The following is a 26,135-nucleotide window of genomic DNA, read 5'->3' on the forward strand; positions in this document are numbered from 1 at the left end:
ATATACATAACAGTATATTTGGGCCCTTCTGCAGAACTGAAACCTCCAAAAAATGGAAGATGTTAACTACTTGATGGAGCACTCTTCACTCCAGAAAGGACACCAGAACCAGTCCTGGGACCTCTAAGCACCAGCTTTGAGAAACAAATGCAAGCTTGCCTCTACACTAACACCTATCTGCTGCCTAATTTTCCACTTCCAAAACTGAAAAACCACCTCCTAATGTATTCTGGGTGGTGGGGGGGTGCAGGAAAGGGGCACAGTCTTTAAGGCATTAGCTTGCTGTGGCCCCCTTTGCCTGGCAAAGCAATAAAAGCTATCTTTTTCTCCTTCACTCAGAACTCTGTCTTCATGTTTCTAGGCTGAGTTTTGGCAATATCTTGGCAATGTCAAATACTTTCAACCACTCCACTCCTTGACTTACAACAAAACATACAGTGATTATTAAGCACTCAAATTGTTTTACGGGGAGTATTACAAATCAAATCCTTCTTTACTGTGAACATATGTGCCTCAAGTGTATTACTCATAAAAGTGTGAATTTTCACTTTTTTAAGGGAAAAATGAAGGGAACTTCATTTTTATTTTTAAAATCAGACTTAATAAAAGAGCTAATTATAAAAAACGGGGTTGATTTTAGGAAAGTCTTGTTTCAAAGAGCCTTTATAATAAACAAAATGTAAGGTCATGTGTGTGGCACACAGGAACCAACTACTTCCCAATTCCTACAACCCCAAATCACTAAAGAACATTTTGAACGGGCAGAGATGGAGGGGAAAAAAAGGATTAAAGGTATCTTGAGAAAATAGAGTATTTGGAGGATATAACTTTTTGTTGTTCAAATTCTAAAAAGTATTTTTATCCTTACAAATAAGGGTAAGACTTTTGTTTTTAGAGACACATCCATGGTATATCAAAGTTCCCAGCTAGGGGGTCAAATTGGAGCCACAGTTGCTGGCCTATACTACAGCCACAGCAACACAGTATTCGAGCCATGTCTGTGATCTACACCACAGCTCATGGCAACCCTGGATCCTTAACCCACAGAGCGAGATTAGGGATCAAACCCTCGTTTTCTCAGATACTCGTCAGGCTCATTACTGCTGAGCCACAGCAGGACCTCCAAGACTTCCTTTTTACATATTGGTGGTGGCAGCTGGAGACAACCATAGAACCAAGGGTAAAGAAGACTAATGATTAAAAGGGTTCTGTCAAAAGGATGACAGATGGAGTTCTCCATATGGCTCAGTGGTAACCAACCCAACTAGTATCCATGAGGATGCAGGTTCGATCCCTGGCCTTGCTCAGTGGGTTAAGGATCCAGTGTTGCTGTAAGCTGTGGTATTGGTCAAAGACGTGGGTTGGATCCTGCACTGCTGTGGATGTGGTGAAGGCTGACAGCTGCAGCTCGATTTGACCTCTAGCCTGGGTGCTTCCATGTGCCACGGGAACAGCCCTAAAAATCCAAAAAAAAAAAAGACAAAGCCTGTACTTGTTATGGACAAGGTAATGATTCAAAAGGGGAGAAAGCCCATACAACTGAATTAAGATAGAAGATACAATTGCATTAAGTTAACATCAAGTATTGAGTTAATAAGATACACTAGTATTTGGTGCAAATTTAATTTTATTAAACCTTACAATGAATGTTGTGGCATATCATTTTCCATTGTGTGACAATTTATTGGCTGGCATCTGAGTAACAGTACTTTTTGGAAAAAATACACAATGGGAATTGACAAAAGGAAGAGAAACTAGTTGTTTAGTGATATATGAGGGCAAAAAAAGAAAGGTGACAATCAATTAATTTTAGTTTTCTTAGCATCTAACTCTAAAATGGTTAAAGTTCAAAGCAATAATGCTGCTGTCACAGTGTACAAGAATATGGTTATCTTATCCGGCCCCCACACTTCTGAGAAAATTATTACACCTGTAAATTTCAACCTAAGGTTTCTGTTGGACACTATCACTTTAAAGAGCTACTTTTCCAATATAACCCAAACAATTTTCCCAATCACAGTAGATGGGGGTCTCTGAAACACTGTACATTAATGTAGTCATTTTACAAGTGAGCAATCACTTAACTTCAAATCATAATGGGCACCAAATTATCTTTTGCTGATTTGGGCTTATGTCCCTATCAGATTTATGGATAAGAAAATGGCTATTTTCGAAATCTGTAATCCACCTGTCTTTATAAAGTAGACTGGTATCTAATCTTAGTAAGTCACCATTTCTTTTACAGAAATGATCAAGGGTAGAACATCTAAAATTCGGCAGGCCTTAACGGGGCATTTTTATAGAAAGTAATCAAAATGAATACATTAGCTCCAGCCAACATTATCAGACTACAGTGTACAGTTAAGTGTGACTCAAACGAGTACAATTGGCTCATTAAGTAATAAATTATTCATCTGTTGATTAAAAAACACAAATTTAAGGTTTTTTTTTTTTTAATTCAGTCTCATAATTTTGAGAATACTTTCTGACAAAGGCCTTAAACAGTGTCTGAGGTCACATTTATTAACCAACTTCCTATAAAAGAAAGTGGACAATTTTCAGCTTTTAAACTGATTTTTCAAGAGATCTAACAGCATCTGGGGAGATGGCAAACAGAGGAGAAATGTATCCTAATTAAAATAAGGCATTTCAATTGTCAAGACTGAAGAAGAGTTTTAAGTTATCCATATTCAGTGGTGGGAAAATGACATGTAAAGAAATCCTTATTTTATACTGGAGTTGCACAATTCAAATTCACCTATAAAATAGTGAGCAGTGCCTTACTATATAAGAGAGTTGTAAGTCCCCTCCCCACCAAAAATGAGGAAGGAATATTAAATCACTTAAATTCCAACTGCTCATCTTTTGCCCCCAAATTATTGAGCTCAATTAATGTAGACTACTATAACTTGAAAAGTTTTCCTTTTTTTGAACAAAAAAAAAAAAAAAAAAGTAGCTCATGTATATAATTCTTATACCACAGGGTAGAGGCAAATGATTTCAAAAATTGTTGTCTGATATTTCTAGAATATTTGTCTAAATCACAAATTATTAATATATGTGGCAGTTCAAATAATTCAAATTTGCCCATAGTAAACCATTTCCATCCAAACCACCTTTTTCAATGGTGAAAGTAAATTTACAACCTAGTAAAATGAGTAATGATATATTTTTTAAAATTAAACTTTAATTTAACCAGAAAATAAGTTTGTTTATTTACTATTCTTTATTACAAGTTTTTTACTGAATAAAGATGAAATAAACCTAATGTGACTGCAATGATGACTCCTTAAATACCACTGTATCAACCCTCAAAATAAAATGTCAACACAAAAATTCGAGTGAACAAGCTCACATTAAACTCACAGGTAAACTGAGTTTTTCTCAAACCAATAAGGAGCTTTTTATTCAGAACAATTTCATTAAGACATTTGCAGGGCAAATATGCCATCATAAATTTTATTCTGAATAACAATAAAGTGCTGAATGATAATTACCTGAATCTTTTTTAGTACTTTTCACTTATCTTTTCTTAAAAGAGCCCTTTCTGTGGCATTAGCAAAGCTGTTTAAAGAAAAAAAAGCCAAGAAAAAAGAGAAAGAAGAAAGAAAAGAAAAAAGGAGGGAAAGAAAGGAAAAAAGAAAAGCTAATTTTCCATAAGGGAAGAGGAAGCACTGCAACCTTTGTGTTTAATTATGGTGACAAATAATTGAGACCAAAGTAATTCATGCAAGTTATCTTCAAAGCTAGACTTAAGCTTGAAGAAAGAAAGAACACTGTTACTGACCTTTGATACTACGGCAGTAAATTGCATACTAAAATACCTTAATTATTCTAGATGCCTAGATCTGGCTTGGCAAGCATCATGCCACTGACATGCTTTAGCTCTTTTTTTGTAACTAAAAGTGATTTGCAGTTCAATTACTAAATATTTCAATGTGACTCATTAAGCTGTGTGATAAACTTTGAGGTTAAATTTAAGCAAATTCTCTACACCTAATCACATCATCAGCATAAGCAGGACAACGCTGGCGCAGCATGAAAGGTGGGTCACTTTATACTCTTCCTTTTACTGCATGATATATTAAGATGACAGACCTAAATTTCAACTGGGTTAATGAGTTAGAATAGATTTGTTTCCCAAATTTAGCACACAATAATTTCAGTGGATTAGAGAAACCTCAGATGTAAAGAAAGAAACAACAAAAAAGCTTGAGCTCTGGTAGCCAACCAGAAGCTCTAAAAATTGTCATGCTACAGGAGTACTTTCATAAAATGAACTTTGTAACATACTTAACAGTGTTTGGAGTTGAAGTTGACCAACTGCTGCATAGAAAATACGCTAACATACAACAGTCAAGTTTAAGCCGGTGCATAGAGAAGATAAAGCACTTATGGTAACTGCAAATGGTAACAAGTCCATGAAGTTTTGTACAAACATGGGTCCATCAGGGGAAAAAACTGATAAGTAGAAATGGTTAAGTTAAAAATGAAGTGGAAACAGGGAGAAGCTTGGAGAAGAAGCAGAAAAAAAAGACCTTCAATTGTATAAAATTGACAAACCTGAAAAGTAAGTATAAAGACACCACTGAAAAATGGTTAATTCTGTTACAAATACCCAACAGAAAATAAAACCAGAAGGGATAAGCCTTTGGCAGATGATTCTAGAAATCTGAATATGATATTACATTTCTCAATAATTCACAAACAATATATTATATGGTATATTTATATTAAATACTGGGAAACCAATCCTGTAAATTTGATGCTTATCAATGCTTTAGCCAATGAGAGCACAATGAATTCAAGCTAAATGAATGCTGGTGTAATCACAACAGTGCTCATTTATGAAACAACTGTTACCAATTCGTGCTTTAACAGTGCTCAAACACAGTCAAATCATCATCTGTGAAGAGAAACAAAGGTCTCTAGCTTCTCTGGGATATGCCCTTTATAGTATATTCTATGATTCACTATGACACGAGCAGCAAGACACTGCAATGTGGTATGATTTATGGGCTGGATCAAATTTTTAGCTATTTCCTTCTCATCCAGCAAGTCACTAGCAGTTTGTTTGTGCAAGTTTGTGGCATCAAAATGTGCACCTGATTTAATAAGAAGATTCATGATGTCTGGATGGTTGTTCAGAGCAGCGATATGGAGGGGACTGTTGTCATCGGAGTCTCTGACGTTCACATCAGCACCACATTCTATCAGTATCGCAGTAACTTGCAGAGATGGAAATTTACAAACAGGGTAACGCCCTACACACGTAGTATTCTTGTCCACAGCCAGATGAAGAGGACTGAAGTTATTCTTTCCCCTCGGATGCAGCTTAAGAAACCTGTATATAGTTTGCTTTTTGAAATGGTCTTGTTCTAGAGTACAAGGAACTTTTTCTAACAAGCAAATCAAGTGCAAAATGATGGAAAGAGCCTTATTCAACTGTAATGGGTCAGCTGGACACTGAGTTTGTTTGATAGCTCGCTCTATTTCAAGGACACTTTTGCAGAGTATGCCCATAAGATCATCAAATGTAACAGTGGTGCCCAGCAGGCCTTTAGCCCTATCCTGTAGCATAAAAGAGAATAGTTCTGCAAAAGATAATAAGCTGCTGGCGGTCATTGGGCTTAGAGGGTCCAAATTGTTCTGCTGCATATCCAAAGCATACTTCCATAGGTTGATGCATCGTTTGAAATTTCCAGAGTCTGCATAGACAGCGCCTCTATATCTAATATAGTAAGAGGTATCCGGGTGAGAAGGACCAAGAATACGTTCTCTAATTAGTAGTGCCTGCATTCTCATCTCATCAGGATCAGCAATAAGACCTTCTAGCTCTTCTGCACTATTTACCTCCTTGGCATAATCATAAGCCATTATTAGTGTCTGTGGTACTGGTTTGCTAATTATATTAGTCCTATCACTGTACCTCATGTTCATTGCCTTTTTCCAGTATTTCAAAGCCCCAAGGAGATCTCTTTTTTTGTCTACAAATGTAGCTCCCAGAAGCTCTAGAGCATTGATCCGTTCGGTCTTGCTGGTCTGCGCATGGTGAGTAAGAAAATCCACAATATTTGTGTGACCAGTCACACTTGCTGACAGAAGGGGAGTCATTCCATAACCATCCTTTTCCATCTTGGCACAATACATAAGAAGCATCTTCATGATGTCCAAACTTCCAGATTCTGCACAATCATGCAATGCCGTATTACCTTAAGGAGGAGGGGAAAAAAGACAACATATTGAGGGACCAGGATACAATATAATACATGTATGTACTTTAGAATCTAAAGAAAAGCAGGCAGCTCCAAGCTGCCCTCAATGGGACATACTTTAATTTGGCTACAAATAAGAAAAAATGATCCCTAGCACCTGAAATTAATGTCTGACACACAGCAGGGGTAAAAAATATTAAGTTCTTCCAATAAGTGAAATAACCAAATTAGGCACAATAAGATATTCAAAGTCACTTAGTGAAATTCAAAATTAGTCCATAGCCTAGCAGTATTTTTCAATGTTTTCAAATGAATATTCTACAACTAAAAACAGATGAAATGCAATTAACAAGCTCTTCAGTTTTGCTGACAGTCACTTAACTTTCTGGGTCAGATTCAACATTCAAAGTCTACAATACCTAACTAAGGTTCTCCAATTTGATTTTAAGAGGTAGAAATTATTTTTTCAATATTTCTAATTGCCAAGTGAACTTCAGCTGTTTTAGTCAAAAATCTTGGTAACAAAGTACTTTCTTCAAAAAGCTCCTGTAAGAAAAACAAGTCCACTGAAAGATTAAAAAATATGTGGGTGGTTCAATATGAACTTTAAAAGGAGACATCTGAAGTGTCCTTTCATAGTGGATTATTTCCCACTGTAATTTAATTTTCTTAAACATTCTTTTTAGATGTACTAAATGTTCTAACACTGTCCTGTTCTTCCCACACATGAATTAAAACTGAAAACAGGCACTGGCATATTAGTATAAGCCTGGATGGATGGAACATATAAAAGATTACAAACACTCAAGTTATTTTAGCTACCTAAGTTTAATGATAAACATCCTATTAATTATCAAAACAGAAGTTATCATGGAGACTTTGCTATTTGGATACAATGCCTACAGAAGATTTCAAAATGAATCATTTTAGGCACATTTGTGAAAAAGAGCAGGCTGAGAAGTCTATCCTTAGGAAGACTTGCTTGTAAGCATGGCCCTGGGCTGGCAACTAGAAACTTGTTTGGTTAACACTTTGAAAATACAAACTTTCCCCAAATGATAAAGGGTGGCTTTTATGCTGACTACCTGCTTTCCTTCTGGGAGCCTGGAATTTTGGATATGTGCTCAGCAAACAGCACTTAATGTTACCAAAGCCCAAAACAAAACCTGGGCATTGAGTCTCTTAACGGGTTTCCCTGGGCAGCGGCATTGCACACCTGCATTATGTTGCTACGGGAAGACTGTGCTCTTTGTGACCTCTCAGGGGAAGGATAGAGATAAAAAAGCCTGCACAGAGAGATCCCTCTAGACCCTACCTGTGCCTTCGTCCTTATAATCAGCTGTACATCCTTATTCCATCACTGTAATAAACCTTAGCCATGCGTACAACTGTACATTGAGCTATATATGCAAACATGGGTATGGCCTTGGGGACCCCTGACACTGCATGGGTACCAAAAAGTGTGGTTTAAACCTGAATACATCACATAACGAATCCATAGCTAAAATTTGAAAAGTTGTAACACATTAGGACTTTAATCTCTTCACAAGTTTATCCTGTTCTTCAGTCTTCCATGATATCTACAAAGACTAAATTAAAAAGGGGACTACATAAAAAAAAAAAAAATCTGGATATGTTTATTCCAACCCAGGATTTCAAAGATCTACAATAGGATGGTGTCTGATGGAATGTTTTGTCAATGTGTATGATAACCAAACAGAGACCCCAGAACTTCTGACTACTAATGTTCATTTGCTCAAAATGCTTTCAATTAAACATTACTACTCCTCAGTATATTTTAAAAACCTTTTTAATTACAAATCCCTAATATTTCCATTTTCTCTAAGAAATAGACAATATAATAGAAATATAAAGAGAAGGTTTAGATGGCATTCTTCTCTATTCAGAGTTACAATATCAGTAAGAATGCACAAAAGCCAGATTTTAAGTTAAATGAATTGCTGCACTGGAAAAATATATTTTTTGAATATACCTGTATTGAAAAATGATTTATTTATTTAGCCTTTTTTTTAGGGCGGCACCCATAGCATATGGAAGTTCCCAGGCTAGTGGTCAAATGGGAGCCACAGCTGCCAGCCTACACCACAGCCACAGCAACGCAGGATCTGAGCCACATCCACAACCTACACCACGGCCCATGGCATACCAGATCCCCAGCCCACTGAGCAAGCTGCATCAAACCCGCATCCTCATGGGTACTGCTCAGATTCGTTCCCACTGCACCACTATGAGAATTCCCAAAATGGTGGGTTTTTTTCTTTCTTTAAAAAAAGGAAGAGTCTCACCCTCCCACTAAGAACTAGAAGAGATGAAAATGCATTTTTAAAAATCTACGTGACAGCATGTAAGAGCTCACAAGGGGATAACGTTCAGGAGAAGAAAGTAAATTAGCTAAGTCCAGAATTTGGAGAAGCTTCTCCCAGTGACCTCCACCAATTCTGGAAGAAGCGGCTGAGTAACTGGGCAGAGCTACTCACAACGATGCAGTGCTAGAGGAGAAAAGTAGAGTCTAGAGTCCACTAAGAAGGGAATTTTAAAATTCCCTTACACTTCAGGTTTACAGCTCTGAAGGGCTGCACTCTACGAGTTAAAGTAAACTGCAAATAAACCAGCCATGATAGGAAATGAAATGCAATTTGAAATCTTTATATTGAATTAAAGTAATCCAGGACTGCTAGTACATGTAATCAAAAGTCAGACGTGAATAAAATACTATTTAGATGAAAATAGTATCATATTAGGGCTCAAGTTATTTTTATATATTCTTCATGTATAATGTTTGGTATCCAATCAAAATAATAGACAGAAAACAAGGAGCCACAACACAAAAACCAAGAGAAATAAGAGCTAAGAGAAAAGCCCAACAGAAGATCCAGATAATGCAGTTATCAGACACAGACTTAAAAATAATAATTATGCTTAGAATATTCAGAGTGTTTTTAAAAATTTTCAGAATTAGAAAACTGGAAACTACAAAAAAGAACCAAATGGACCTTCTAGAACTGAAAAAGTCAATGGGTGGCTTTAAAAGCAGACTACACACAACTTAATAGAGAATTAGTGAAATAGAAAATAAGTCAGATGAAAATACACAGAAAGAAAAATCAAAGTGAAAAGATGGAAAAGCAGGAGACTTTGATAAGGGAAACAATGTCAGAAGGATTTAACATACTTAAAACTAGAATTCCAGAGGAAGAAAATGGGCCCAAAGCAGTATTTAAAGAGATAAAATCTGATAACTTTCTGAAGTTGATGAAAGATTAACCCACAAATTTAATACGTTTACAGTAAGAACAATAAATAAAAGGAAAGTCGCACAGAAGCACACTATAGCAAAAGTGCTAAAAACTAAGGACAGAGAGAAAAGTCTTAAAACCAAAGAACAGGTGAAAATGAACTGCAGAAGAGCAACAATTAGACTGAAAGCAAAGTTCTAATCAGAAACAAAAGCGGCCCAGGGGACACTGAAATATCTTTAAAGCATAAAGGGAAAATAAAGCCAACTTAGAATTCTGTGAAGCAAAGGATCACTGCAGATGAGAAAGAAAAGAAAGAGAAAAAACTAAGATGCTTATTATCTACCAACAGACAGACCTAAACACTATATTCTTTTTTTGAATTTTTTTAAAATTATAGTCGATTTACAGTGTAGTACCAATTCCTGCTACATCATATATACACACACACACACACACATTTTCTTTCTTATATTATCTTCCATCATGGTCTATCCCATGATATAATTCCCTATACTATACAATAGGACCTCAGTGCTTATCCATTCTAATAGTCTACATAAATATTACAGAGTATTCTTTAGGGAAAAAGATGATGAGCCACATGGAAGCCTGGAGAGGTGGGCAAAAATATTGACCAAAAAAGGGTAATTTGTCAAATAACCTAAATAAATATTGACTTTAAAAATAATAATGTCTTGTAACAGGGCTTGAAATACATATGGAAGAAAAACGATTGACAGCAATAGCATAAAAGGAGAGTAACTGAAATTAAAGTATTCTAAGATTTCAGGATTACTTGGAAAGAGGTAAAATTAGAAATTTGTTTGCCTTTTATAAAAAAGTCAAAGTAGTACTATCTAGAGTAACCACTAAGATAATAGAAGGTATGCATGCAGGTAATTACTAAATACCTTCTAATAAAATGATAGATGTATGTATATATTATACAAATGCGCACAATATAGGCAAAAAAGGAGAAGCAACACAAAACAGGTAGGACAAATAAAAAAATCACTAAGTAGTTAGGAGATTAAAACCCAAATATATATAAGTAGTTACATTAAATACAAGCAAACTAAATGTCCCCATTAAAAGACAAAAACAATTGGACTGAAAATACAAACACATAAAACTCAACTACATGCTGCTTACAGGAGACATACTTAATGTTAGGACAGAATAAGGCTTAAGTGAATAAAACAGATACACCCTATGCAAAAACTAACCATAAGAAAGTTGTCTAATATTAAAATAGCAGAAGAAAACTTTAAAACAAAACACGTTTTTTGGGATAAAGAGAAACATTTTCAAATGACAAAATTCAAAACAACATAAAGATATAATTCTAAATTCACTTTCACCTAAAAACACAGGTTTGAAGTATATAAAGCAAAAATCAACAGAACTACAAGCAAAATCAGATCCACTCAGAGAACATTTGAACACACCTTTCTCAATACAGGACACCACGACAATTAAGGATATAGAAAATTAAATGAACATTATGGAGTATCATTTTTTTTCCTAGGGACACATGGAGCATGTACAAATACTGATTACATTCCAGGGCATAAAATGAATCTCACACTAACGTCACAGGACTGAAATTACTGAGTATGTTCTAAGTCCAAAATGCAAGTTATTTTAAAACAAGCAAACAAGCAAAACAAACAAAAAGAAAACCCTAGGAACATCTCCACATATTTGAAATTTAAAAATACACTTGTAAATAGCCCATGGGTCAGAGCAGGAATTCCAACGGAAAGTAGAAAATATTTTTAGCTGGATGATAATGAAAACATTAAATAAAAAATCTTGTGTGATATGGCTAAAACTATGCTTAAATGCACACTAGAAAAGAAAGGCCTTTTGAAAAAACAGCTAAGTAAGTTTCCATCTCAAGAAGTTACTGGTGAAAAAAAGTAAATTAAACCTAGAGAAAGTAGAAGCAAATAATAAAGAGCAGAAGTAAACGAAGAAAAAAGGCACCGGTATGATAGAACAGCCATTTTTCCCCTAAAATTTATGAACTACTGCCCCTTTGTAATCTTGTTAATAATTATGCAAATATAAACTTGTCCTACATATAGAACCCCCCAGAGAAATCAGTAGTAAAATAAAAACTCATGTCTCCCAACTGCCATATCAATGTACTGCTCACTTCTAAGGTATTATTTCATTTTTTTTTTTTTTTGCTATTTCTTGGGCCACTCCCACGGTATATGGAGGTTCCCAGGCTAGGGGTTGAATCGGAGCTGCAGCCACCGACCTACGCCAGAGCCACAGCAATGTGGGATCCGAGCTGCGTCTGTAACCTACACCACAGCTCACGGCAACACTGGATCGTTAACCCACTGAGCAAGGGCAGGGACCGAACCCGCAACCTCATGGTTCCTAGTCGGATTCGTTAACCACTGTGCCACGACGGGAACTCCTAAGGTATTATTTCAAATGCTACACTCCAGTGATTAAGTTCTTTCCAATAAAAACCAAACCTCATAATAAAACTTCCACCAATCACATGACTTTACAACTCAAAAGATTTCATGCTTCCTCTAAGGAAAAAGCTAAAACTCTTTTAAGATTTCAAAATTCTACAGCATTGATTCTCAAAGCACTATCTGCATGAGGCTAAGAAAGCAACAAGGAAGAAATCCAGTTTCAGAAGGCATGTTATAGGAAGTAAAGCTTAATATTGGTATTAAGTGGAAATAAATATAAGCCACATTATGGGAAGTGGATTTTTAAAAACTAAGAAAAAGTTCCCTTACCCTACCTCTCCAGCCTCATTTCTCATCATCTCCAGCATGAATGCTGCTCTGTAAATCTAGCCCAGGAGCCACCGAACCTCTTCTGTAAAGGGCTAGATAGTAATTTTAGGCTTTGAAGGACATAAGGTCTCTTATTGTAATCGCACAACTCTGCCATATAATAAAAAGTATCCAGAGGCAATGTTTATACTGATGGACATGGATGTTTTCCAACAAGACTTATGGACATTGAAATATATGGCTTTCGTGTAATTTTCACATCATGAAATATTGTTCATTAGATTTTTTTTTCAACCATTAAAAAAATAAATAAATCATTTCTTAGTTATCAGGCAGAACAAGACGGGGTGGGAAGGATTTGACCTCTAGGCCAGCTTGCCAACATCTACTCTAACCCCAAAGACATTATTTCAATACCTGCCATACACAAGGCAGAGAAAGTGCCCAGGCCTCAGGTCATTTTACCCAAAGTTCTTTCTTACAGCACCAGAAGAGTCAGTCCTGCTTAACATCCACTTCCATGCCTCATCTCTTAATTTTCCTGTAATAAATCCTTTCTTTCTTCTTTCCTTTAACTTCTCACCCTTCAAGTTTCACCAGAAATTTCAGCTGCTCAAAGAGGCCTTCTTGGTTATACCATATCAATTTATCATTTTGAAAATGGCTGGTGAATAAAAGTTTTACTCATCGTGGTAAGTACCCATATTACATCTATTATAATCTTACGTAATACATAATATAATGTTACTACTTCACAAATAGGTTTTCTCACCTAAACTGTCTATTCCAAAGTTCACAGAACCTATACTTCCTTTGTATCCGGCATAGCATGAATAAGTGATTGTTTACACAGGACTGCCCCCAATCAGCCACTTAAATCATACAAGTGCTTCAACAAAGCATTCATAAATGTATCAGTTTGGGGAAGATTACTTATACTCACTAGGATCAGAATTGTCCATTTTTAAAGTACTCCCAAGGAGCAAGCAAAATTAATTTATCTTTTTTTTTTTTTCTTTCTTTCTTTTTAGGACAGCAGCTGCAGCATATGGAAGTTCCCAGGCTAGGGGTGGAATCCAGCTGCAGCTGCTGGCCTACACCACAGCCATAGGAACACCAGATCCAAGACACATCTTCAACCTACACCACAGCTTGGCAATGCCGGATCCTTAATCCACTGAGTGAGACCAGGGATCAAATTCCCATCCTCATGGATACCAGTCAGATTCATAACCTGCAGAGCCACAACAGAAACTCCAAAATTAATGTATCTTTTTAATGAAACAAAAAAAACATCCTCATAAAAGCTGTAAAATATTTAACAAATACAAAATGTCTAACATAATTTAAATTGCTTTTTCTAGCAGTAACAATTCAACAGATTCCACTTTTCGTTAAGTCTTCACAGTTTAATCTTTGTATATGTATTTTTTTTGGTATAAGTCAAAGGATCATAGCAAATAGATTCTGACTCAGATGATCTTGGGTGGGTTCAGGTGATGACTATGCTGCTGGTCATTGCTAGTTTGAGCAGAAAGGAAACAGAAGAGGAATCTTAGCTTCTAGTTTGCTATACAGATACTTGCCATATAGCTGACATCAATACATGTGAATATAAGTTTAAAAGGAGAATTAGGTCACAGCCCTGTTTTACACTATATAGAAATCAATACTTACCGTTCCTCTTTATTCTAAATTTAAACATTATATGTCATAGCAGGAATAGGGTGTTTTACAACTAGATTACAGTTTGATCCACAGAAAAGTTCCTGTCTATGTAGCAAAAAGTATCAGTAAACCCTGCAGTCTATTCTTAGTACTTTTTTTTGTTTAATAAATAAAATCTAAGTGATACACAGTCAAATTTTTAAAAATCTGTAAAATAAAATCCAAATTGCTCTAGACAATTTCATCAGAAGAGTGAAAAAACAATCCAAAGAATAGGAGAAAATATTTGCAAATCATGTATTTAATAAAGGACTTGTTTTCAGAATATATAAATTACACTTACAACTCAGTAATACAAAGATAATTTTAAATTATCGGAGCTCCTGCTGTGGTACAGATTAGAGAGAAGAACTCAACTGCAGTGGCTGGGATCACTACAGAGACACAGGTTCAATTTCTGTCCCAGAATCAGGCATTGCTGCAGCTGCACCATAAGTCACACCTACGGACTGGATTTAATCCCTAGCCCAGGAACTTCTATATGCTACCAGTGTAGCCATTAAAAAATATATATATCAACTTCAAAATGTGCAAAGGGTATGAAGACACTTACTTCTTGGAAGCTATACAAATGGCCAATAAACACATGAAGAGATACACATCACTAGCCACTGGAGAAACAGAAATCAAAACCACGATGAGATACCAATTCACACACACTAAAAAAGCTATTTAGGAGTTCCCGTTGTGGCGCAGTGGTTAACAAATCCGACTAGGAACCATGAGGTTGCGGGTTCGGTCCCTGCCCTTGCTTAGTGGGTTAACGATCCAGCGTTGCCCTGAGCTGTGGTGTAGGTTGCAGACGCGGCTCGGATCCAGCGTTGCTGTGGCTCTGGCGTAGGCCAGTGGCTACAGCTCCGATTAGACCCCTAGCCTCGGAACCTCCATATGCCGTGGGAGCGGCCCAAAGAAATAGCAAAAAGACAAAAATAAATAAATAAATAAATAAAGCAAACAAACAAACAAAAAAAAGAAAGCTATTTAAAAATGAAGAGTAAGGAGTCCTGTGTGGCTCTGTGGGTTAAGGATCCTGCGCTATCACTGCAGTGGCTCTGGTTGTTGCTGTGGTGTGGGTTCAATCCCTGGCCTGAGAACTTTTGCATTCTGTGGTGGGGGGCAAAAAAAAAAACCAGGAGGATATTAACAAATGTTGGTGAAGGTACGGAAAAATCAGAACCTTCCTTCAATGTTGATAAGCCTGTAAAATGGTGCAGTCACTCTGGAAAACCGTTAGCAGTTCCTCAAAAGGTTAAATAGAGAGTTCCCATGTGACCCAGCAATTCTACTCCTATATGTATCGGAGGGAAATGAAAATACACATCCACAGAAAATGTACATGAATACTCACAGCAGCATTAGTCCTAACAGTCAAAAAACAGAAACAACCTTGAGTTCCCATTGTGGCAGAGCAGGTTAAGAATCCAATCAGTATCCATAAGGATGCAGGTTCTATCCCTGGCCCGGCCCAGTGGGTTAAGGATCTGGCAATGTCACCAGCTGCAGTATAGGTGGAACATACGGCTCGAATCTGGCATTGCTACGGTTGTGGTGTAAACTGGCAGCTGCAGCTTGGATTTGACCTCCAGCCTGGGAACTTCCATAAAAACAAAACAAAAAAAAACCCAGAAACAGCCCAAGTGCCTATTAACTGATGAATGGGTAAGTATATCTATACAATGGATTATTCAGCAATAAATGGAATAAAACACTGATGATACAAAATGGGTGAGTCTTGAAAACACTACACTAAGTGAAAGAAGCAAGTTGCAAAAGACCACCCACTACAATTCGACCTAAGTTAAATGTTCATAGCAGGCGAAATTAGTTGTTATCTATTAGTGCATTTCTGGGTGAATGGAAGAGAGAATGGGATTGACCATTATTGAGTATGGGTGTTTTTTTTTCGGGGGGGAAGTGATGATGAAAAAGTAACTGTGGTGATAGTTGCACAAACGTATCACTAAAAACCAGTGATTTAGGAGTTCCCGTCGTGGCGCAGTGGTTAACGAATCCAACTAGGAACCATGAGGTTTCGGGTTCGATCCCTGGCCTTGCTCAGCGGGTTAGGGATCTGGCGTTGCTGTGAGCTGTGGTGTAGGTTGCAGACGTGGCTCGGATCCCGCATTGCTGTGGCTCTGGCGTAGGCAGGTGGCTACAGCTCTGATTAGACCCCTAGCCTGGGAATCTCCATATGCCGCGGGAGTGGCCCAACAAATGGCAAAGAGACAGAAAAAAAAAAAAAAAAACAGTGATTTAATACACTTTAAGTGGGTGAATGGTATGTGAATTATGTCTCGAAGCTGTTTTAAAATCAAAGTATTTGTGTTTTGGGTGAAGTAAAAATCTTGATCGATAGAAGCCGCAATGAAAAGGTCTTTTACTGTAACAAATTTGGAAATGCACAAAACAATTCTCATCTCTCTTTAACATACTGTGCTTGACATCCACTCTTCAAATGTGCACATGGGGCTAAGCTGAGTCTTTAAGAGAGGTCCACTGATACAGTATTTTATTCATGGAATAGCTAATTGATATGTATTCAAGGAGCAGGTGGGAAGAGAGCGAGCGTAACAATTTAGGTATCAAAGGAGCACCAGAAGATTCCTCTGTTCAGAATGTTGACCTTCCCCAAGCATACTCCAACAGCAGAGACACTCAAGGACAGGAGTTTGAAAAAAGGAATAAAAAACTAACTGTATCAAGATGACCATGTGCCCTCCCTTCATTAATTCTTCGTATAAGGCAGGTTAGCTAGGAGCATAGAGAAATTTAACAAAATAGGTCCTTGAGCTCCCATTTAGTTAAATGCTAAAAAATGTATAAAATGCATTCTTAAGACACCAGAGGGCTTGAAGACTTGCCTACGAAATGGGTCTTAATCCCAGGCAGAATTTTCAAAGCTAAGATCTGAGCTAAGGATCAGGACTAAAATCAACTAATATTAGTATAATCTGATGAAAATTATACAAATTGATGAAAACATCAACATTACAATTCAGTTCAGACTCCATATTCAACTGCATCTCTTCCCAAAGGGAGGGGGGAAAAAAAGAGGAAAAGAGATGTTTTGGTTAACTTTGCATCCATGTGACTTCTTTACCTGGGTCTCTCCCCACTCTTCCACCCCTATTTTCCATCACATACATTCCTGATGTCTCAGTTGTATAAATCTTGAAAATGCTAAGAGCTTTCTGAATTTTTCTTAAAATAAATATAATTAACTCTCATAAAGATGAATTCAGTGAGGGGACCACATGTACCCAAAGGTCCGTAAGTAAAACCTAACCTCTGCCTTAAGTTGATGTTGCTGTAGCTGAAATAGCAGTAGTGTTCAGAATCTATTCATTTTCACCACCATCAGTTGAATTTTGTGAGGATTCACAGTTCAAAATCCAATATTCAGGGATAGAGGAACACAATGGATATTTCCCTACATACTTCCAACTTCACTTCCACTCAACTTCTACATCATTTACAGCTTACATTCCCCAACCAGGATACGGGTCCCTCTGAAGATACAGAGATGTGTGCCAGGGGATACAGAAGGGAAAAGAATAAACAAGAAACAACTTGCAGGAGCAACCTGATTTGGGATTAAAATGCTAATGAATTCAACTAATAAGTTACATAAATACTACTACTGAATCAAAATGAATAGAATGTTACAGAGCAGAAAGAAAATTTAAAGCCCTCTTTTACCCTTCTCTGCTGGTAGGTGTGTTTTGAGGCACCAAGAGCTGAGCAAGAGTTCTCAAAAAAGAAAAAGAGAACTTCAGCTTCCAACATTGTCAGTCCAGAGGTACAGAAATAACTTATCCACATAACAAAAATCATTACTGGAGTTCTCTCGTGGTGCAGCGAGTAACCAGTGAGTAACTAGCACTGTTCACTGTGACAGCTCAGGTCGCTGCTGTGGCATGGGTTCCATCCCTGGCTTGAGAACTTCCACATGCCGGCAAAAAAGCAAAAAATAGAAAAGTTCCATAATAAAGAGGCAAACTGCCTGAAATAGCTCTCTCAAAACCTTTGAAAGCTAACTATACTCAGGAGCCAACATGTCTCCCTTTTCCAAACCTCTACAGAGTTCTGCCTGTACCACAATACTGTCTTATTTTCTTACTTCAAGTCTTCATGTATGCCATTCTGTACTGAAGGGATGACAAAAGGCTTGCCACCAAAGGTTTTGTGGTCTTTTCTCTCTTAAATCTAACACATTCATTTAACAAGTTCATTTACCAAATACCCATTGTGAGCCAGATTACTTTCTAATGTACTGATACAAACACCAGGTTTCTAGCCTCAAAGAGCTCACAATCTAATAGAATTACAATGTAGTAAGATTGGATTTTCTAAAAATAAATTAAAAATTAAAAGTAAAAAAAAAAATCCCAGTTATTCCTCTGCTAAAAACATTCACTGGCTTGCCACTGCATAAAGAATAAAATCAAATTCCTTTAGCTCAAAGTCAACAGCTTGAGTGCCCTTTGGCCCAAATACACCTACTTTTCAATTTCTGTACTCTCCAAGCATATTTCTCAACATACCGTTCCTATGCCTTTCCTAAGCCTTAAGAACTGTATCAAATCCCTCCTGGAGATGTGAACTCCAACAATCCTTTCAAAGCCCAGTTAAATTTTCTCCATGAAGCCTTTCCAGTCAGTACACTCTTCCCAAATTCTACTTAATGAATTTATACCATTCCTTTAGCAGTGAACAAACAGTGATGTGCTCTATCTTTTCAAAGCCTCCACAATGTCTAACACAATGCCTTGCCTACAGAAAATGAACAGGAATTGTGTTATTACCAATTTACTTAATTGTCTTGGCTATCTAAAATGACTGACCCATGTGTGAGAGAACAATGTGTCCTCTAGGGCCAGTCTCCCCAATCCTAAGAGCTGTTCTCTAGGTCGGTAGGACTCAACCAATCACTTTCTGCTGCTCAACTACACCCAGGCAAAGCTGGGTACAAAAGAAGATTTGAAGGTTTAAGAACCTTTTTCATAGATCTGCAAAGTTTTATTCTGAGTCCAAACAAAAAAATAGCCAAAAATCTCAAGAAATAACCAAAGAAAGCCAAAGATGATTAAAGTCATGAAGTACCGAGATCTGTGTGATAGTACTAAGATGGGCTGTCTAATCACTTCTGATTTGGGGTCCAACTTTCCTGTCTCAAAAACCAATTGTGTTAAGTTGGACAGGCATTTCTAAATGTCTTTTTTCTCCCTTTTTTGAATGGCATGGGGAAAACAAAGGAACCCACTATCCCCACAGGTAATAAGTTAGTTGGGGATAAAGTATTTCCCAAAATCTAAAAGAAAGCACTACTGTTGCGCTTAGCAAATCTTAAGTATCTGCTTATGAACCTGTCTGTCTGATCAAACCATGAGCTCAAGAGCAAGGAATCAAGGATTGGATATCTTGCCTTACTCATCTTTGTGTATATATCCTAAGTCTAACAGCCTGGTATACCCAAAGGACTCAATAAATGCTCTCAATTAATGAATGAATTCCACCTTAGGTTAAAACATGTTCAAAATGCCAACAGCCTGTTAAAAAGTAATGGAAAGAAGTTAAACAATATATTCAAATGCTAACTGCCTGTTAAAAAATAATGGAAAGTAGAAGTTACACGCTTTTTATCTTTAAGCAGACCAAATATAATCTACTGGCATTTTCTTTCTTCAGAACCATTTCCAACAGCTAACATTATAAAACTGCCTGAAAAGTTATTTCATTTTATCCCTAGTCTTATCAGCCTTTTCCATTTTTTTGGATAGGGGTAAAAATGTGGGGGAAAAAAATCCTTCCTTGATGCTTCCAGATCCTTCTCCAATGTTCCTGCCTCAGTTTCAACTAGTTCCTGTTTTTTTATTACTCCTTAACCCATAAAAAAAATTGAGAAGTCAACAGAGTAATTATTAAATAATGGAAGCTTCAGGATCAGAGTGGGGGAGGTATATATGTACTTTAAGTTACCCCCAACAGTCAGTAAGAATCACTGTCAGGAGTTCCCATCATGGCGCAGTGGTTAACAAATCCGACTAGGAACCATGAGGTTGCAGGTTCGGTCCCTGCCCTTGCTCAGTGGGTTAAGGATCCAGCATTGCCGTGAGCTGTGGTGTAGGTCGCAGACGCGGCTCCGATCCCGCATTGCTGTGGCTCTGGCGTAGGCTGGTGGCTATAGCTCCGATTCGACCCCTAGCCTGGGAACCTCCATATGCCGCAGGAGCAGCCCAAGAAATGGCAAAAAAACAAAAAAACAAACAAACAAAAAAAAAAGAATCACTGTCAAATTTAAAACACATCACATAAAAGTTAATGTACTGCACATACAATGATATATATGCATATAATACATACCTAAGTATTTGTATGTATGTATGTACATAAAATTGAGGCTAGGAGTTCCCATCGTGGCCCAGCGGTAACGAATCCAACTAGAAACCAAGAAGTTGAGGGTTAGATCCCTGGGCTCACTCAATGGGTTAAGAATCCAGCGCTGCCCTGAGCTGTAGTGTAGGTCGCAGACATGGCTTGGATTCCACGTTGCTGTGGCTGTGGCGTAGGCCTGCAGCTGTAGCTCTGATTTAACCCCTAGCATGGGAACCTCCATATGCAGCAGGTGCAGCCCTAAAAAGCAAAAAAAATTGAGGCTATGTGAAAACAATTTTTTTCTCTCATGTGTATTTTTTTTTTTTTTGGTCTTTTTGTCTTTGTTGTTGTTGTTGCTGTTTCATGTGTTATTTTTTTAAAATCCATAAAAACTATATATTGATACTGGGTTAAAAAAAAAAAAGACTCTAGAATTAGCCAAAAGAGGGAACATACACATGCTCAAGTACAAAGCTACACAATGTTAAAAGGAACATTCTTTAACAGCAAAGGTATTCAAGTTAACTATTATTTACAGTTTATTAGGGAAAAATGCTCACTAAAATATGGGCTATTTATAGCATAGTTCCCCCATACTATCTCTAGTAGTATAAAAAGCCGAACTTTGAAAAACAGAAGGGAAATAGTACCCGTATTAATTCATCTCTCTAATGACATGAGTTTAAAATATGCCCCAATTTGGCTTACATACATGAGTTTATCAACAATCTGCACATTTTTAGGCTGATAAATAAAAAGCCTAAAACCAACTAAAAATTCAACAAGTCTAAACATGCAGCCATACCTTAACCCCTTCTCTTCTGACTATGATTTCAAAGCATTCCCAATACTAACATGGTCAATTAAGCAGTAATTTCTTCTTTTAAAAACAAGCATTGTTTTAAAAAGTGATGCTTTAAAAAAAAAAAGCAATATCCTTTGACCCAACACCTAGCCCCAAAACAATCAGGAACAATGAAAACATTTGTAAGAAAAAATGTTTACAGAAATATTCCCTATAGGGAGAAGCGAGAAGCAATATAAAACTCCATTAGTATAAGGGCATGAAGCTACGAAATTAAAGAGCTATAATTACTAACAGTAAAGACAACATTTATTAAGCTAAAAAACAGGTTAACAGAAGAACATATAAAATAAAATTGCACACATATACCTTAGTATCTTTGGGAGGATTATTTCTAAGGGCTGGAATTTTGTGAGATTTTTATATTTCTTTGGGAAAAAAATTTACAAAAATCACCATGAGCCTGAATCATTTTTACAACAAACCTTTTTAAAAATGATTATACTAACTTTAGTAGATGTTAGTAAATAATCCAGTAACTATGCAGTGCCCCACAACTGTGTGGTTTAGCTGCTCTAAAAGGCAATCAGACACTATCACAATGATAAATGCACATTCACTTTGATTCAGCAATTCCACTCAGAGGTATTTATAATACAGCTATTTTCACACAAGTGTGCAAAGACACACATTTATTCAAGAATATTCACAGCAGCATTGTTTTTTCTGGATGTGACCTAACTGTCCATCAACATGGACTAGATAAATCATGCACACTCATACAATGAAATACTGTGTAGCCACGAAAGAGAATGAGGTGGCTATGTGTGCTGGAGTTGAATAACATCCAAGATAAACTAAAATTTAAAAAAAAAAAAAAAAAAAAGAACAGAACAGTATGTATCAGCTAACAGAGAAGAAAGAGGGAGAGATACAGACAAGTATACTCTTTGCATAAACTATTTCGAAGACACACAAAACACTGTAAATATCGTAAACAATCTGTATTGTGTGATTTTTTATTACCATTTATCCTTTTAAGTTTATTAAAACTATTAAGTTTACTTTAAAAACTATTTAAGTTTTTTAACATTGGGCAGTGAATTACCTGTTGTATAAATAAATACGTTGAAGGAAAATAACCTTATATGTCAATATTATACTAACAAAACAGTTGTCTTTAAAGGTTGAAAAAAATCCTGAACTATCATCTGAAAATTACACACAATTATAAGCCTGAGCTCTTACTCTGGAAAAAGATGTTTACACTGTTGCTAGCCAACAAATCCACATCTGTTGAACCTAGTCCTTGTTTTTGCTCTCAGCATTCTAGCAGTTTAAAAAATGTTTTCTCTCTTGCTATATTTAATACATGTTTTATAAAAAAGGATTTTCTATTGGCCACACAATAAGTAGGGAAGAAGGGAACAGATTTTCTCCTTTACTTTTGTATTAATCCTTCCAGGTCTGTTTGGCCTGGCCTTCCCTGACAGAATAACAAATGAAATGCCTACCTAAGACAAACAAGACAATGACTCACTAAGTATAGTAGTTTCTATTCCAAGGGTGTTCTAAAAAAAATAAAACTAAGGGAAATATATTAGATAGAAGTATATTCTCAAGTAAACACAAGTCTAATGGCTTAGATCGACTGCCACTAGCATGCTCTCTAACTCTGGGGAAACCACTTTCCAAGAAGTGGAAGTTACTCCAAATAAAGACAGAAAATTCAGCTTAATACAGAGAGAGGAGACTTTTATATCACACTTGTTCAATGTATTATCAAATACCAAAGAAACACTCAACAAGGTTACACTGGAAAGGATAACTAATCAAAACAGGTCTGTCGATACTGCTTACTCAACACCACTGCTTAAAATCATGTGTCAAACTTCCTGAAAATAAATGGTAAACCTTTAAAAAATTAAAAGAGGATGAACTCACCTTTAACGCTTTTTCTGTTAACATCTGCCCCCTTTTCAAGTAAATACTGAGCAATCTCTTTGTGTCCTTTGTAACATGAGATCATCAAGCATGTATGCCCATGGCGGTTTGACACTTCCAAATCAGCTTTGTGTTCTACAAGGTACTTGACTATTTCCAAATGGCCATCGAAACAGGCAGCCCGAAGAGGAGTGGAGTTGGTTAAGGTCGTATTGTTGACAGACGCTCCATGATTTAACAAAGACTGAACCACCTTCAGATGTCCTGCTGCAGAAGCGGCCCACAAAGGGGGAGCCCCCTCAATGGTTTCTCCATCAAAATTGACTGAGCCCCCGACTTCTATCGAAGCACTGCACTGCTCTAGGAGGAATTCCACCATGTCAAGGTGCCCATACCTGGCAGCCATCAAGAGTGGTGTGGCCCCATTCGTTTTTTCCGAGATCAAGGAGGAAACCTCCTCTTTGGATTTGCTTGCCAACAATTTGGTGAGGAGCCGGAGTTTGCCATCTCGAGCTGCGTTAAATACTGCTGTCTTTAGATCCATTTATGTCCAGTTGAGAGGCTGTGCTTTATTTATCCTTCGAAGCAAAGCTCCAGCTTAACTCTATCGACACAGACAAGAGTTACAGTAACCGAAGTTCTGTGTTAAACACTGCACCCCAGGACTGGTATAAAACCACAGCGAGTAGGTTCTGTCTATTGCCTTCCAACATCTGACAACCAGGGCACCAAACTAGAGAGAAGGAAAAAAAAAAAAAAAGGAGCAGTTTTGAATTTTCCATAGGTTAAGGTAAAAACCACTAGGTTTTCTTAATTTCTACTCCGGGGGAGCCACACTGTAAGGGACTACTCCGCCCCTTCCCCCCAGAAAAAGGTGGGAAAGGAGAATACATAAAAGTACAGAGACGCAAATGTTTTGGTGGGAGGCAGTCTCACCTCTATATACCGTAAATGTAAACGCTACAGGCAACCGGTTTTCTCGCCTCCTAACCAGCTAAGCTTTGTTCTAGTTCTGCTTTGCACACGCCCAGAGAGAGTACAAGCGAAGAGGCAGAAGACCCGGGCGCAGAAATGTTTCACATCTGCAGAGGAGAGCGGGCCAAGGGCGCGAGGCTGAAAGGCCTCGCTGTGGCCAGGAGAGGGAATAAAAAAGGTCGGAGCCAACAAACCGCGGCCGGCTAACGCCAAAACCCTCACCCGAAAGGCTCTCTTTCCTTTAAAACTACTCCAGACTCTCAGGAAATCCGGCTGCCTTTTAGCTAACTTCGTCCGCCCCATTTTTTTTGATTCCCCCACCGCGCGCCCCGCCAAAAGGGACCCGCAGGTTCCCCAAACCACAGCTGCCGGTATATAACCTTCACCTCTACCTTTTCCAGAAACCGGCAGCCCTCGCCCCAAGTTCCTCGATCGACCTCTACCCGCTCTATGCCGGCCGACGAGTCTAGGGCCTCCATCCCGCTGCCCGCCTTCCGCTGCTGGGGGCGCCCTCCTTCCCCTTCCCGCCCAGGCCTCCCCGTGGACGCCTCAGGCCGCAGCTCGGGCTCCGCCAGGCCGCCGCCGCTGCCACTGCCACTACCTGCCCTGGGGTTAGTTCTCCCCGCTGGCCGCCCGGGCACGGGCCGGCCCCTTCAAATTGAAACCGTTGTCCGCGCCGCCGCCCGGGCCGCGTTGCTCCGCCTGCGGCCGCACAGCTCGTCCATGCCCCGCGCCCCACAGGAATGAATCCAGCCGCGCCGCTTGCCCCGCCCCGCCACGCCGAGCTGCCTCCCGCCCTCCCAGTCTGCGCGGGCTGCAGCGGCTGCAGCGGCGGATGGTGTAATGGGCTGCGGGCCGGGGGCCGGACAAGCCCAAGCACTACTTCACATCACTGACGCGGCAGCAGTGCCATTGGGCCGGGGGAGGGCGGCGGCCGCCGCGAGCAACTGCCTAGGGGCGGGGCAGGGAGGCTGCCAGGGCGGAGCGACGCGAGAGGGGGTGGGGCCATGGCTCGAAGAAGGATGGGCCTGCGTGCGGCACGCGAAGGGGGCGGGGCCACGCAGGCATCCGCGGCCGGGGGTTGGTGGAGCGGCTGCGCAGATCTCGCGGGCTCCTCCGCTCTCCAGGTTTCAGGCAATCGTCTCAGGGGCTCTTTGGGTCCCACTGCCGAAACCCCCGGAGGCGTCGTAGCCATTACTACTTTGTCATTACCCTCTCAGACTAGCCTCTCCTAAGGTTCTTTCCTTTGGTGGGCCATGGAGCTCTTTATAAGAACTCAAAAAGGCAAAACAAGAACAACACAAGAATGAAATTTGGGAAAAAGACTACTTCTGGAGGCTGACAATCAAGACTTTTTAAAAAATATGGACTAAAAAAAATATATAAAACTACAGGGAATGGTAAAAACAGAGCAGTATAAATCAACAAGGTCGAATTCTTGACTGTAAACAATAAAACCAGGAAACGAAAGAAAGGTACGAAATTAATATACGTAAAAATAATTACTACTTCACACAGCAGGAAATGAATTTGTGGAATCCGTGACATTAACACATGGGGTGTGTTAAACTAGGTCGAGGAAGAGTTTAAACATGTTTGGAGAATGACACCCATAGTGAATCATGAGAAAATAATTTGGAAGAACTTGGTGTTCAATCTGGTGAACACTTTATTTGGAGGAACTTAAACTCACAGTTTCTTGGTACCACTGAGGGAAAGAAAATATTAGATTATAGCTCACAAGTTTCCTTTTCAAAGAGCTACTACCTCTTACTATAACGATGTCTCACGTTTTTATAATTTTAATAATCATTTTTAAGTGGAGCATTATATTGGCATTAGGCAGTCAGCATTAGGGTCAACATTAGTAACCCAAGATTCAAGTGAAGGTTATTACCACTGAGAAGAAAATTTAGAACAGAATATAAAAGATGAGAGTAACTGTCTATACAAATCAAAGAGCCAGGAGAGATTGACTGTTTTAACACTAATGTTACAGGTCACAGTTCTATACTCTCAAAGTATAAATACTAGAGACAGTTTCCCACCCAAGGCCTAACCT

At 38.3% G+C, this 26,135-nt stretch overlaps 1 protein-coding gene across 4 annotated transcripts; it reads right to left on the reverse strand.

Annotated features, from left to right (window-relative positions):
* On the reverse strand, positions 1,610–25,056 carry FEM1C (fem-1 homolog C). Of its 4 annotated transcripts, none has more exons than XM_021084648.1 (3): positions 24,675–25,056; positions 23,099–23,831; positions 1,610–6,212 (listed from the first exon to the last, which is right to left on the reverse strand). In XM_021084648.1, the coding sequence occupies exons 2-3, from the start codon at positions 23,640–23,642 to the stop codon at positions 4,903–4,905; spliced, it is 1,854 nt and encodes a 617-aa protein (XP_020940307.1). In that variant the 5' UTR covers positions 23,643–23,831; positions 24,675–25,056; the 3' UTR covers positions 1,610–4,902. The 4 variants fall into 4 exon arrangements, with proteins under 4 accessions (XP_020940307.1, XP_020940310.1, XP_020940308.1 ...); XM_021084651.1 differs by lacking the exon at positions 24,675–25,056 and adding an exon at positions 24,517–24,661; XM_021084649.1 differs by lacking the exon at positions 24,675–25,056 and adding an exon at positions 24,466–24,661.

This window comes from Sus scrofa, chromosome 2, assembly GCF_000003025.6.
Source record: "Sus scrofa isolate TJ Tabasco breed Duroc chromosome 2, Sscrofa11.1, whole genome shotgun sequence".
Classification (NCBI taxonomy): domain Eukaryota; kingdom Metazoa; phylum Chordata; class Mammalia; order Artiodactyla; family Suidae; genus Sus; species Sus scrofa.

What these genes read in the sequence shown, in the direction of transcription:
- FEM1C (XM_021084648.1), bottom strand. Translation starts at nt 23,642, where the DNA reads ATGGATCTAAAGACAGCAGTATTTAACGCAGCTCGAGATGGCAAACTC. An exon ending in TAACAGAAAAAGCGTTAAAG is followed by an intron (nt 6,213 to 23,098) that starts GTGAGTTCATCC and finishes CTCCTCCTTAAG; the next exon opens with GTAATACGGCATTGCATGAT.